General features: G+C 44.9%; 1 protein-coding gene across 13 annotated transcripts in view; it reads right to left on the reverse strand.

Moving 5' to 3' along the window:
* The window catches only part of CLCN1 (chloride voltage-gated channel 1), an 84,644-nt gene that overhangs the window by 45,739 nt on the left and 25,422 nt on the right, over nucleotides 1-13,483 (reverse strand). For 9 of the 13 annotated variants that reach the window (XR_013948850.1, XR_013948851.1, XM_080586133.1 and 6 more), the window contains one exon: nucleotides 935-1,001. The exons of the other annotated variants lie outside the window; for them this stretch is intronic. Coding sequence is in view for 6 of the 9 variants with exons in the window: in XM_080586133.1 (XP_080442259.1) it covers nucleotides 935-1,001 (67 nt within the window). In the remaining 3 variants the exon portion in view is untranslated. The remainder of the gene's footprint in view (nucleotides 1-934; nucleotides 1,002-13,483) is intronic. 13 annotated transcript variants of the gene reach the window in all.

Consider the following 13,483-nt stretch of genomic DNA (forward strand, 5'->3'; position numbering starts at 1 on the left):
ACAAAATCTTCTTCTTTGTGTCTTAATAGACACTTGAATCATGTGCAATAGCTCCCTTTAAAATCCCTAGTGTTTCTTCACAGAACACACATCTAGGCTTTTTAAATTATCCTGTAACTGTAACTGGATTGGCAACTGACATATTTTACCATAATTATTAACCCCATTATTATCAAAGCAGCCTAGCTAAATGAAGTGATACATACTCTTACCAGTGAAGTATGGCCATGCTCTGATCCCCATAATATACACAGGAAAGTGAAACATCAGCTTGAAGGACTTGCCAGCCTTCATATACAAGGTAAGCTATCACATATAGAATCCAGTCCTAAATAGCAGACTTCTTGTTTCTCTCACTGTGTCTATTTCAGCCAGCAATGCCAAGCACTGACAGATTTTAGATAAATGCATCTTTATATCACCTTAGCTAATGTTTCATTGCCTTTACATGCTCATGAGGGATGGGTTTATACCAAACAGAGCTTAATCCAAACTATGAATTTAAACCAAACTATGAACTACCCTGCCAAGTATCATGTTCAAATTAGAGTCTTCCACCTGCCCAGACGGAACACAGCATAACAATATAGTAGTATGAATGGTAAAAGTCCTCATATTTTATCCTAGTTTACTGATCCTTTTGTGGCTGGAAAATGATGGACTCAGGATGTGGAAGAAAAGGAACTAGTCTCAGGACACAAAGATGAAGATTTTGTCCTGGAGAACAAATTAGTCTCAACTCACTTAAAGAATGCTTGATACTTATGCTTTATTTCTCTGGGACTCTGGCACTATTTCAGATTGTAGGCAATTGTGGGACAGAGAAAGAATCAAACAATCAGAGGATGACTTTTTAGAAAAATGACGTTAGGCAAGAAATAGTCTTTCTATTAGTAGACGTATAAAACTAAAACTGCAACATGGTAGTGCTTACACTGTCCTGTTCTTCTGATGCTACCTCTCTGACACAAGGAACACCGGGTTTCTGAGCACCACAAAAACTGGAAAGAATTTTAAAAGATATCAGTTATCACCTAGATAGTTGAGCCAGAAAAGGTACTATTATGTCTAGATTGGCTAAATTCTTAGTGAGAACATGATAATGGTGCAAAAACAACAGAAGGTATAAATACTGTTGGGGGTGCGGGGGTGAGGAGAGAGAAAGAGAGAGAGAGAGAGGAACAACAAAAAACAATCCAGGGAGAAAGCACAACATAGGTATCATTCATTTTCAGGGAGGAAGCTTTTACATAAAAACAGCAGGTTTGTTTTCCCCAAAAAGATGGAGAAGTTTCATTGCCTAAATAATTGAGGAAAAGATACAGAGAATCTCAGAGGAAAAATATGTACAACTCCACAATCTCAAAACTTTTCTGTGAGCTATTCTGATGCTCAGCACACACTTAAAACTGCACTCCCCTCTCAGTCCAAAGCCTAAGTTATTTCTCATGCCATTCAGACTCAACAATATATTCTCCACAGCATACTCCAATCCTAGAATCCCTTCCCCCAGCACTACCAGTGCACGCTGTTTTTAATCTGCTGCTCCTGGCCATTGAGTCAGCTGTGGGCTCTACACACTGCTCATGCCCCTCACTTCTGCCTTGGAGACACCATTCTGTTCCTGAAAGGTTCTTACTTAGTCTTTCTGATGGATAACATACGATCAGCCGTATTTCATCTCAAAGCTGAGACCTCCCGAAACTCATGTAATAAGTAAATTTTAATGTCAGTAAAAAGCCTAGGCTCTGCTTATTCATACAGCTACAGCTTATTTATACAGCTAACAAGACTCGTGATGGGCAGAGGGACAACAACAAAGTAATAGGTCTCCCTGAAGAAGAGAAGGCAAAGGCAAGATTTAGTAGCAGTACTCTTTACCTGAAGAGATGGAGGAGGCTGGAGAAAAAATAGAGTGAGACTTCTCAGAGGGGCACAGTGAAGGACAAAAAGAAAAAGGCAAAACTTGCAACACAGGGCTGTCTGAATGTGTAAAAGGAAAACATGTACCCATCCACCCCCTCCTAAGGGTGGTTCAGCACAGGAACAGGTGCCCAAGGGAGCTGGGGAGTCTTCCTTCTTGGAGATTTTCAGAACTTGCTTGGACAACCTGATCTAGTGTTGGAGTGAGCCCTGCAGTGAGCAGGGCATTGTCCTAGAGACCTCCAGAAGTCCCTTCCCACCCACATCTTTCTGCAGGTCTGTGTCTGAGAGATTGGGTAGAGGTCTCAGTGGTACAAGGTTCAGTAAGATCTGCGTTTGGGAAAGGGAAACTGAAATTAGCAACCCACTAAGGACCACCTCCAGAGATCCTTTCCCACCTACACCTTTATGTCAGTTTGTTACTCTGTAATACTGCATTGCCAAAATAATCATTACACATCCCTCTTACTACACCTGTCTGTGTATTGCTGAGGGAGCGCTCTGCCATTTACACCCTTTCTACAGGCACAAATAATTTATCTTCTAAATACTTCACTGGTTTGAGCTGCTTGAGGAAAGGCTCTTATTTCTCATGCAGAAAGAAAACAAAATCCTACAATGTACAAGAATGTAATTTTTCATCACTGTATATTATATCATCTAATATATATCTACTTACATATCATCTAATATATATCTACTTATCTTAATTGCCCCAAACTGTGTAAATAATTACCAATTATTATTTTATGTTACCTACTATATTATTTTAAACTATCAATTATCAGAAGATCCCAGGCCGAAGACCAAGTTTCCACTGTTCTTTGCCCTGAGTAAGCCCAATCAAATCAAAAATCCTGTCTGAAACAGCTTCCATCCTACATATAAAACAGAAGGCAATAGCTAGCACAAGAAATTGACACAACAGAACCAAAATCTCCCTCTACCATTTTTTCACATCATAGTGGGGAAAAAAAGTCTTAGTGGGTATCTACATGGAAACGGATGGAAGCATGCACAGCATGTTGCTTTTCATGTTAATAACTTGTGCATGTTTTTACAAGATGTGTACAATAGTACGAAAGTTTATACTTTAGTTGCATGTGCATTAATAGCTAGCAAAATACACATATGCACAGCAAGTCTTGTTTTACAGCAATATATCTGCATACAAAGTTTGGTACATAAACCTGCATGTGTAAATATGCGTTTGTTTATATAACAGGATTTTTAGGGCATATTTTCAGTAAAACGGTGAATATCTGCTTTCAAGATTGAAAATTCTGTTCACAAATGCATAACTGTTGGGGATGTTACTTCCTGAAGATATCTATGGGAATATAACTGATTCTTGCATACAAGGTTTCATACATAAACCTACGTGTGTAAATATGTGATTGTTTATATAACAGTATTTTAGAGCATATTTCAGTAAAACTATAAATATGGCATTCTGTTTTCAAGATTGAAAATTCTGTTCACAAATGCATAATTGTTGGGGATGTTACTTCCTGAAGACATGTATGGGAATGCATTTGATGGTCTGCTTGTTTATGCTGGAGATTGTCTACATGCATTGATTGGCATGTCTCTGGAGATGAATACAAAGACACCCCAGTGCCAGGCAGCAAGAGCATGGAGGTAGGTTTTACTGCCTCACTATGTCATCTGTGCCAGCTTGTGAGACTGGTATTAGGCATATGGGAATAGTGTGTGGGGAGGATAAATATAAATCAGTATATTTTTGTGTATGCCAACTGAGGAATGAGATATATCTGTGGGTCCTGAGGGAACTGGCAGATGTAGTTGCTAAGACACTGTCCATTGTAAGAATTAAAGTTGTGTTTTTGCAGCGGAAAATTCCACTAACATTGCATATTCAAAAGTGACTGCACAGGCATAACAGTGGGGGGTATGTTAAGCAGATAAGGGGACAGTGAAAGGTTCCACTGTCTCAAAATAAGGAGGATGGCTTAGAAAATCAAGACAAGCAGTTGTGGACTCAGCAAAATCAAGCAGCTAGAAAATCATGGGCCCCTCCAATCCGTACCCCCCCCCAACCCAAGAAAGGAGAAATTAAAGGTTGGTCAAATAACACTGTACATACAGGGCATAGTAACAAGCATCAGGTAGTTTGTGAACCTATAGTACTCAGCCAGTGAGGAAACAGGGGAGGAATCAAGCTTCAGGTAATGGGGGACCTAGGGCTATGATACACTTCTGCTGCATGCTCCTGCTTGCAGGATGCCCGCCATTGCAATCACGAATAAAAATGCTACTTCACTGAGCCTGGATTATTGGCTGCAGATTGTTTCTCACACTATCATATTTGAGAAGTCATGGCAGTCTGGTGAAGTTCCCACTGACTGGAAGAGGGGAAACATAACCCCCATTTTTAAAAAGGGAAAGAAAGAAGACATGGGGAACTACAGGCCAGACAGTCTCACCTCTGTGCCTGGCAAGATCATCGAGCAGATCCTCATGGAAGCTATGCTAAGGCACATGGAAAATAAGGAGGTGACTGGTGACAGCCAACATGGGTTCACTAAGGGCAGATCATGCTTGACAAATCTGGTGGCCCTCTATGACAGGGTTACAGCATTGGTGGGTAGAAGAAGAGCAACTGACATCATTTACCTGGACTTGTGCAAAGCATTTGACACTGCCCCCCATGATATCCTTGTCTCTAAATTGGAGAGACTTGGATTTGATGAATGGACCACTTGGTGGGTAAGGAATTGGCTGGATGGTTGCATTCAAAGAGTTGTTTGTGGTCAATGGCTCAATGTCCAGGTGGAGATCAGTAACTAGTGGTGTTCCTCAGGGGTCAGTATTGGCACTGGCACTGTTTAGCATCTTTGTTGGTGATCATGGACAGTGAGATTGAATGCACCCTCAGCAAGTTTGACAATGACACCAAGCTGTGTGGTGCAGACGACATGCTGGAGGGAATGGATACCATCTAGAGGGACCTGGACAGGCTTGAGAGGTGGGCCTGTGCGAACCTCATGAAGTTCAACAAGGCCAAGTGCAAGGTCCTACATCTCGGTCAGGGCAATCCCAAGCACAAATACAGGCTGGGTGGGAAATGAATTGAGAGCAGACCTGAGGAGAAGAACGGGGCGGTGGGGGGGTGGATGTTGGTTGATGAGAATCTTGATATGAGCTGGTGATGTGCACTTGCAGCCCAGAAAGCCAACTCTATCCTGGGCTGCATCAAAAGAAGTGCAGCCAGCGGGTTGAGGGAGGTGATTCTCCCTCTCTACTTTGCTCTCATGAGACCCCCGCCTGGAGTACTGCATTCATCTCTGGGGCCTCCAGCACAAGAAGAACATGGGTCTATTAGAAAGAGACCAGAGGAGGGCCACAAAGGTGATCAAGGGGCTGGAGTGCCTATCCTATGAAGACAGGCTGAGTTGGGGTTGTTCAGCCTGGAGAAGGCTCCAGGGAGACCTTATAGGGGCCTTCTAATACCTAAAAGGGGCCTATAGGAAAGCTGGGGAGGGACTCTATCAGGCAGCGTAGTGATAGGACAAGGGGTAATGGCCTTAAACTAAAAGGGGGTAAATTTATGTTAGATATAAGGAAGAAGTTCTTTACTATGAGGGTGGTGAGCCACTGGAACAGGCTGCCCAGAAAAGCTGTGGATGCCCCATGTGTGGAGGCTTTCACAGCCAGGTTGGATGGGGCTTTGAGCAACCTGGCCTAGTGGAAGGGAGCTGGAACTACATGATCTTTAAGATCTCTTCCAATTCAAACTGTTCTATGATTCTGATTCTGTAATGGTTCATGTAACAAAATGTGCAACTCCGTTTCCTTAAACCACCTCAGCCCTCCAGCCCACCCCACACAGGATCCGAGGGCCAGGCTGCACGGCTAGCTCTCACGACCAGGCGGCAACGCTGGCAACTGCCTACTGGCAGGGACTCTGCCGGGCATGTTTCTTAAACCCAGTGTCTCGGTATAACCCACTCGCCAGCGGGAGCTCAGCTCTAGTGGGGAGCACGCACCCCTCCATCACATCACATCCCCATTCTCACCCTGCTAGGGTGATTACTGCAGCCAAACCATTGCCTTGTGTTAATGTAAATAAAGCATGAACTACTCAAGTCAGGCCTCTGTCCAGACACCTACCAGTTTGGGGTGTTGCTTCTGAATCAGATGAGGAATGGTTTTGGAACAGTTTGGTAGAGGAAGCGTTTGCAAACTTTCAGATGTTTTAGACAGTTTCAAAAGAGAAATTCCTGGGTATGGCCATGGGACTGATTTCCGTCTTTTGCAACATGGCATATGCAATCCTCATCAGGATGCTTATCTACTGGAAGAGATTTTCTTGGTGACAAATGTGTCTTTTTTCCTATCAATGGCTCACAAAATTATTAGGGATATTAATCATATTAATGATATTAATCAATTATCTCTACCATCCCCCAGTCACTGACCTAAGTATTAGTGTAGGGGGATTTGAGAAACTTCCACTCATATTTCCCTTGTATGAATTTCACATTCATACTTTCTCTCTCCCTCTTGCCACTGGACTAAATCCTACATTGCTCCAAGACCTTTTATGTCAACTTAGTCTGAGCAGACTGGTAGGAAATAAGACACCAGGACTCTGCTGTAAAACCTCCTCTTTGCAGAAGGCTGTCCCAAATGGAGAGGTAAAGGAGATACAGAGGGCAATGAAACAAGAAGTCTTAACCAGAGTACATCTATGTCATAGATATTTTTCTGAGCCACTATCTGTATGAACCAGAGTGAGAGTCAGATCAAGTTTAAGGGTTAGAAAATCCCTCACAGCTCCTAGAGGAGCTACTGAAACTACTATTATACATGCATGGTTCTGCAAGCTTGATTTACTCTCTGTTCAGAACAGAGCTCTCCATGACTGTCCATACAGCTGTGCAAATGGATATCCATCTATATACATCACTGTTCTCTTTGTTTTTATTTCCTCTCCTGCTCTACTTAATATCACTATGCAGCTGAAGGCAGATGCAGTTTCTCTTTGCATTTACATGTACATTACTGATCTGGTTGATTTTCCCCATCCCAGCTTGCCCATTCTAACTTTGTGGTCACAGCAGATGGAAATAATCCCTGACTTGAAATGCTGATTTCATTCAAAATTCTAAGCAAGACCTTGAAAATCAATGCCTTATCTGGGAGTCAACAAGAAAAAGGGAGAGTTAGTAGGATTGGGAACAGAGAGGGACATGATCTCTACAGCACCGTTCTAGGAGCCCCAAGAGCCTATGTGATCCCAGTGAGACCTGAGCTGCCACAAATATCCCAGATGTCCAGCCCTACCTGTGGGTGGCTGAGAGAGTTCTCCAGGTAGTGCAGGTCGTCCCCTGTCCCCCCGGCCTCGCGTCCTGCCTCCAAGGGTATCCCGTAATGGGTGCATTTCTCAAAGCAGACATAGTCATATTGCGGTGTGCCCCCCCACAAAGCTGACTTCGATCTGGATTCCTGCTTCCTACTGTCTGAGCTCTCCATATCTCTACTCTTCCTCATGCTCAGTTGCCTCTCTGGTCCTTACCTAGAACCACCTCATGGTCTGGCCAGAGAATAGCCTCTGTACTTTCTTCTGTTCCTTTCTTCCTTTCTTTATCTCATCAGACCACTCTGACTTGTTCTGTTCCTGCACTCCCTTTATCTCTGGCCCTCCTTCTCTTCCTCCTCCTCCTCCTTGTATCTCTCTCACTTTCTCCTCCTCCTGACCAAAGACAGTGATCACAGGGTTTAACTATATTTATAGCAACCTTCCTCTGTCACATGATTCCCCAGTGCCAGGTCTGATCTCAGCAAAAGGCACTAACTCTACCAGGATTGAATATCAGGTGTGGGTAAGAGGGGAACTCCTGAAGGAGAAGGAAGGGGAAGGGGGAGGGGAAGAGGAGAAAAGAAGGCTGTAAGAAAGAGAGAGATAGATAGAAATACAGACGCAGAAATAGACAGGAGGAAGCAGGAATGATTATCCAGAGGATCTCTTCCTTCATATCTGCCCATCCTGAGCAAGCCATATTTGTAACGAAAACAATATTCAGTGGGCTTCTCTTTCTCTCTCTGGATAATAATTGTCCAAAAGACCAAGGAACAGTCATAAAGATGACAGTGCCATTAACTATGATGAGATAAAAAAAGATGGGTGCACAGTCTGTGTCCCGAGACACTTTTGCTAAGTCAATAGTCCCCAAGAAAACCTGCAAGCCCTAAGGGACAACTCCAGAATCCATTTAAACTACTATGCATTAGAGCTTAATCTCAGTCTTTCCATATGCCCTTATAGTGAACAATTTCACTTTTGGAGAACGTCACTAGAATGCTCTGTGAGTATTCAATTATGAATTTATTCTTCTTGATGATCACTTTTCCACAAGCTAATGCATTCAACAGCTTCTCCTCTCCACTCTGCCATTTGTTTCTCAGCCAGGCAAAAAACAAACAAACAAACAAACAAACAAACAAACAAAAACCAATGAGATCAGAGACCACTAGTTAGTTACCAGTCAGTGATAGAAATGAGAGGCATGTTTCAGCAACGTGGTCTTATAGACATCTCCCAGTACTGCCAGTGTCCTGCCCATAACCATATGCCTTTTGATGGCTATTATTCATCAAAGTGCAGAGTGTTCACAATACTAGAAAATGTATGAAAGGAAAGGAGAAAACACATGCCTCAAACACAGTCACTAAAGAGCTGCTTTAGCAGCTAGACATCAGGCAGATTAGGCTAGACATCAGGAAGAGATTCTTCACTGAGATGGTTGTCACACACTGGAACAGCCTCCCCAGGGACGTAGTCACTGCACCAAGCCTGTCGGAGTTTAAGAAGCATTTGGACTGTGCACTTAGTCACATGGTCTAAAATTTTGGGTAGACCTGTGTGGTGCCAGGAGTTGGACTCAATGATCCTTATGGGTCCCTTCCAACTTGGGATGTTCTGTGATTCTATGATTCTAAGATTCTATGCTATTAATTCCTTCTTCCTTCTCTGGTACACAAATTCACACTTTCCACAGGATAATATACCTCATTTAGTGCACTGAACAGTAGACTGACAACTATACAGATGAAAATGAACAATCAATATGCACAGAGTGGTACATGTGTACACTCTACTATGTGCAGCTAAGAACCTAGCATTTACTTAATCTCCCGTGGGAGAACACTTATAAAACAGTCTTCCCACCTCTCATCTCTGTATCCAGGTATTGCCTACCAAGGAAAAGACTGAGAAATAAAATTCACCATTCCAGTAAATGAAAAAATATATGCCATCTGCAGAGATACAGGATTTCTGCCACATTATTTCTTGTCCCCTGAACACTAATCTTATCATATTCCACAGATTATAAATCACCCCTCCCACCTTTCACCCAAGAGGTAAGCACTTTACCAGCTGTCTTGGCACCATTGTTGGATCAATGGGCAGAGGCCAATAGGATGAGGTTCAACATGGCTAAGCGCTGGATCCTGTATTTGGAGCACAACAACCACATGAAATGTTACAAGCTTGGGGCGGAGTGGCTGGAAAGCTGTGCAGAGGAAACAAATCCCCGGGGGGGTGGTGGGGGGGATTGGTCAACGCTCAGCTGAACATGAGCCAGCAGTGTGCTCAGGTGGCCAAAAAGGCCAACGGCATCCTGGCTTGTATAAGAAGCAGTGTAGCCAGCTGGTCCAGGGAGGTGATCGTCCCCCTGTACTCTGCTCTGGTGAGGCTGCACCTCGAGTGCTGTGTTCAGTTTTGGGTCCCTCACTACAAGAAAGACATTGAGGCCCTGGATTGTGTCCAGAGAAGGGCTACGAAGCTGTTGAAGGGCCTGGAACACAAGTCCTATGAGGAGTGGCTGAGGGAATTGGGATTGTTTAGTCTGGAGAAGAGGAGGCTCAGGGGAGATCTTATTGCCCTCTCCAACAACCTGAAAGGAAGTTGTGGGGAGCTGGGGGTAGGCCTCTTCTCGCAGACAGCTAGTGGTAAGACAAGAGAGAATGGCCTCAAGTTGTGCCAAGGGAAGTTCCGGTTGGAAACTGGGAGAAATTTCTACTCAGAAAGAGTGATCAGACATTGGAATGGGTTTCCCAGGGAGGTGGTGGAGTCATCATCCCTGGGGATGTTTAAGGAAAGATTGGATATGGTACTTAGAGTTATGGTTTAGTGGGTGATTTTGGTGGTAGGGGGACGGTTGGATCAGATGATCTTTTAGGTCTTTTCCAACATTATTGATTCTATGATTCTATGATTAACAGCCTCTCTATTCCACAAAGTACCAACAATATTCCATCACAGCCTCTTTGATACTAACCTAGTTAAATTCAAAGTGTAAGGACATGTAGCAGGAGAGTGTCTGCTCCTTTAAGGGTACCTGGTCAAGGACCATTCTCCAAGGCAACCAGGGATAATAAGAAAGGCAGGAAGTGATGGAAACCAAATTTGGTCAGTAACACTAATTTATGAGAGCAGGGGAGAGTGTAGAAATGTTTAGGCCAGTGGGGTTATCTAATGGAGGACTTCTAAGCTGGGACAATCACAAAAACCAAGCTTCCCAGTCACACTAATTGGGGGCCTAACAAACTACAGGTGCCACTTCCAGGAAGGATGAACCTTGCAACTGATAATACTGTGAACCAGGGGGCCCTGGACTGGGAGTGTACAGAAATTGCAGAGCTCTGCAAACCCATGGGTGGTGTGCAGGGATAAGGGGTAGCAGGAGGAACCAAGAGGGAATATAGGTAGAAAAGGGTACAAAAGGGCCAGTGAGTGTAAAAACACAGAATCACAAAATCATCTAGGTTGAAAGAGACCTCCAAGATCATCTAGTCCAACCTCTGACCTAACACTAACAAGTCCTCCACTAAACCATAACACTAAGCTCTACATCTAAATGTCTCTTAAAGACCTCCAGGGATGGTGACTCAACCACTTCCATGGGGAGCCCATTCCAATGCCTAACAACCCTTTCAGTAAAGAAGTTCTTCCTAATATCCAACCTAAACCTCCCCTGGCGCAACTTTAGCCCATTCCCCCTCATCCTATCACTGGGCACGTGAGAGAATAGATTAATCCCCACCTCGCTACAGCCTCCTTTAAGGTACCTGTAGAGAGCGATAAGGTTGCCCCTGAGCCTCCTCTTCTCCAGGCTGAACAACCCCAGCTCCCTCAGCCGCTCCTCGTAAGACTTGTTCTCCAGACCCCTCACCAGCTTCGTTGCCCTTCTCTGGACACGCTTGAGCACCTTGATGTTCTTCTTGTACTGAGGGGCCCAAAACTGAACACAGTACTCGAGGTGCGGCCTCACCAGAGCCGAGTACAGGGGGACAATCACTTCCCTAGACCTGCTGGCTACACTGTTTCTTATACAAGCCAGGATGCTGTTGGCCTTCTTGGCCACCTGAGCACACTGCTGAATCATATTCAGCTGACTATCAACCAATACTCCCAGCTCTTTCTCTGCCAGGCAGCTTTCCAGCCACTCATCTCCCAGCCTGTAGCTCTGCTTGGGGTTGTTGTGCCCCAGGTGCAGGACCCAGCACTTGGCCTTGTTGAACTTCATACAGTTGGCCTGAGCCCATAGGTCCAGCCTATTCAGATCCTCCTGCAGAGCCTTCCTACCCTCAAGCAGATCAACATATGCACCTAACTTGGTGTGGTCTGCAAACTTACTGAGGGTGCACTCAATCCCCTCATCCAGATCATCGATAAAGATATTAAAGTGAACTGGCCCTAATACTGAGCCCTGGGGGACTCCACTAGTGACCGGCCTCCAACTGGATTTAACTCCATTCACCACGACTCTTTGGGCCCAGCTACCCATCCTGTTTTTAACCAAACGAAGCGTATGCCAGTCCAAACCATGAGCAGCCAGTTTCTTCAGGACAATGCTGTGGGAAATGATGTCAAAAGCCTTACTGAAGTCAAGGTAGACCACATCCACAGCCTTTCCCTCATCCATTAAGCACGTCACTTTGTCATAGAAGGTCAGGTTCATCAAGCAGGACCTGCCTTTCATAAACCCATGCTGATTGGGCCTGATCACCTGGTTGCCCTGAAAGTGCCACATGATGACACTCAAGATAATCTGCTCCATGAGCTTCCCCAGCACCAAAGCCAGACTGACAGGCCTGTAGTTTCCCAGGTCCACCCGCCAGCCCCTCTTGTAGAGGGCGTCACGTTTGCTAGCCACCAGTCGACTGGGACCTCCCCTGATAGCCAGGACTCCTGATAAATGATGGAAAGCAGCTTGGTCAGCACTTCTGCCAGTTCTCACAGTACCCTCGGGTGGATCCCATCCGGCCCCATCGACTTGCATACATCTAAGTGCTGTAGCAGGTTGCCAACCATTTCATCATGAATAATGAGGGCCACATTCTGCTCCCCATCCCCTTCCACCAGCTCAGGGTACTGGGTATCCAGAGAACAACTGGTCTTGCCGCTCAAGACTGAGGCAAAGAAGGCATTAAGCACCTCAGCCTTTTCTTCATCTCTTGTCACTAAGTTTCCCCCTGCATCCAGTAAAGGATGGAGATTCTCTTTAGTCCTCCTTTTCATGTTTTTGTATTTATAAAAACATTTTTGTTATCTTTAACAGCAGATGAGTTTTGGCCTTTCTAATTTTGTCCCTGCACAGCCTCGCAACATCCTTATAGTCCTCCTGAGTGGCCCGCCCTCTTTTCCAAAGGTCATAAACCCTCTTTTTCTTCCTAAGCTGTAGCCACAGCTCTCCGTTCCGCCAGGCTGGTCTTCTTCCACATCAGCTTGTCTTTGGGCACGTGGGGATGATCTGCTCCTGAGCCTTTAACATTTCCTTCTTGAGGAGTGACCAGCCTTCCTGGACTCCTCTGCCCTTCAGGACTGCCTCCCAAGGGAGTCTGCCAACCAGTGTCCTGAACAGCTCAAAGTCAGCCCTCCGGAAGTCCAAGATAGCAGTTCTACTGATCCCCCTCTGGACTACGCCAAGAATAGAGAACTCTACCATTTCATGGTCACTCTGCCCAAGACAGCTCCTGACCACCACATCTCCCACCAGTCCTTCTCTGTTTGTGAATAGGAGGTATAGTGGGGCACCTCCCCTGGTAGGCTCACTAACCAGCTGCATCAGGAAGCTATCTTTCACACTCTCCAGGAACCTCCTAGACTGCTTCCTCTGAGATGTACTGTATTTCTAGCAGATATCTGGGAAGTTGAAGTCCCCCACAAGAACAAGTGCTGGTGAATGGGGCTGGTCACTACACTTCTCTGGCTGAGTCCTGCACCTGATCACCACAGTTTGTCCTATCATCTTATTTTTCTCATTAAGTCTCATTTTAACTGTGTATTTTATTTTGCTCTGTGTATTAACACTCTCCCGTGTGTGTGTGCACTGCAAGGCAGGCCTAAGATCTGGGCAGGGCTGCTGGATGGACAGATGGGCTATGCCAGGTAGTCAGAGGATCTGTGAATGTGTGTGTTCTTGTGAACCTGGAGACTGCTCTGCGTGTGTGTCTTAACTAACGAACTTGTATCTCTACCAGTCAGAGAGGAGGAAAGGGTCTTAGCTGTTTGTATCTGTTTTACTTG

The sequence above is a fragment of the Anser brachyrhynchus genome (genome assembly GCF_964034855.1).
Source record: "Anser brachyrhynchus genome assembly, chromosome: 1".
In the NCBI taxonomy this organism is placed as follows: Eukaryota; Metazoa; Chordata; class Aves; order Anseriformes; family Anatidae; genus Anser; species Anser brachyrhynchus.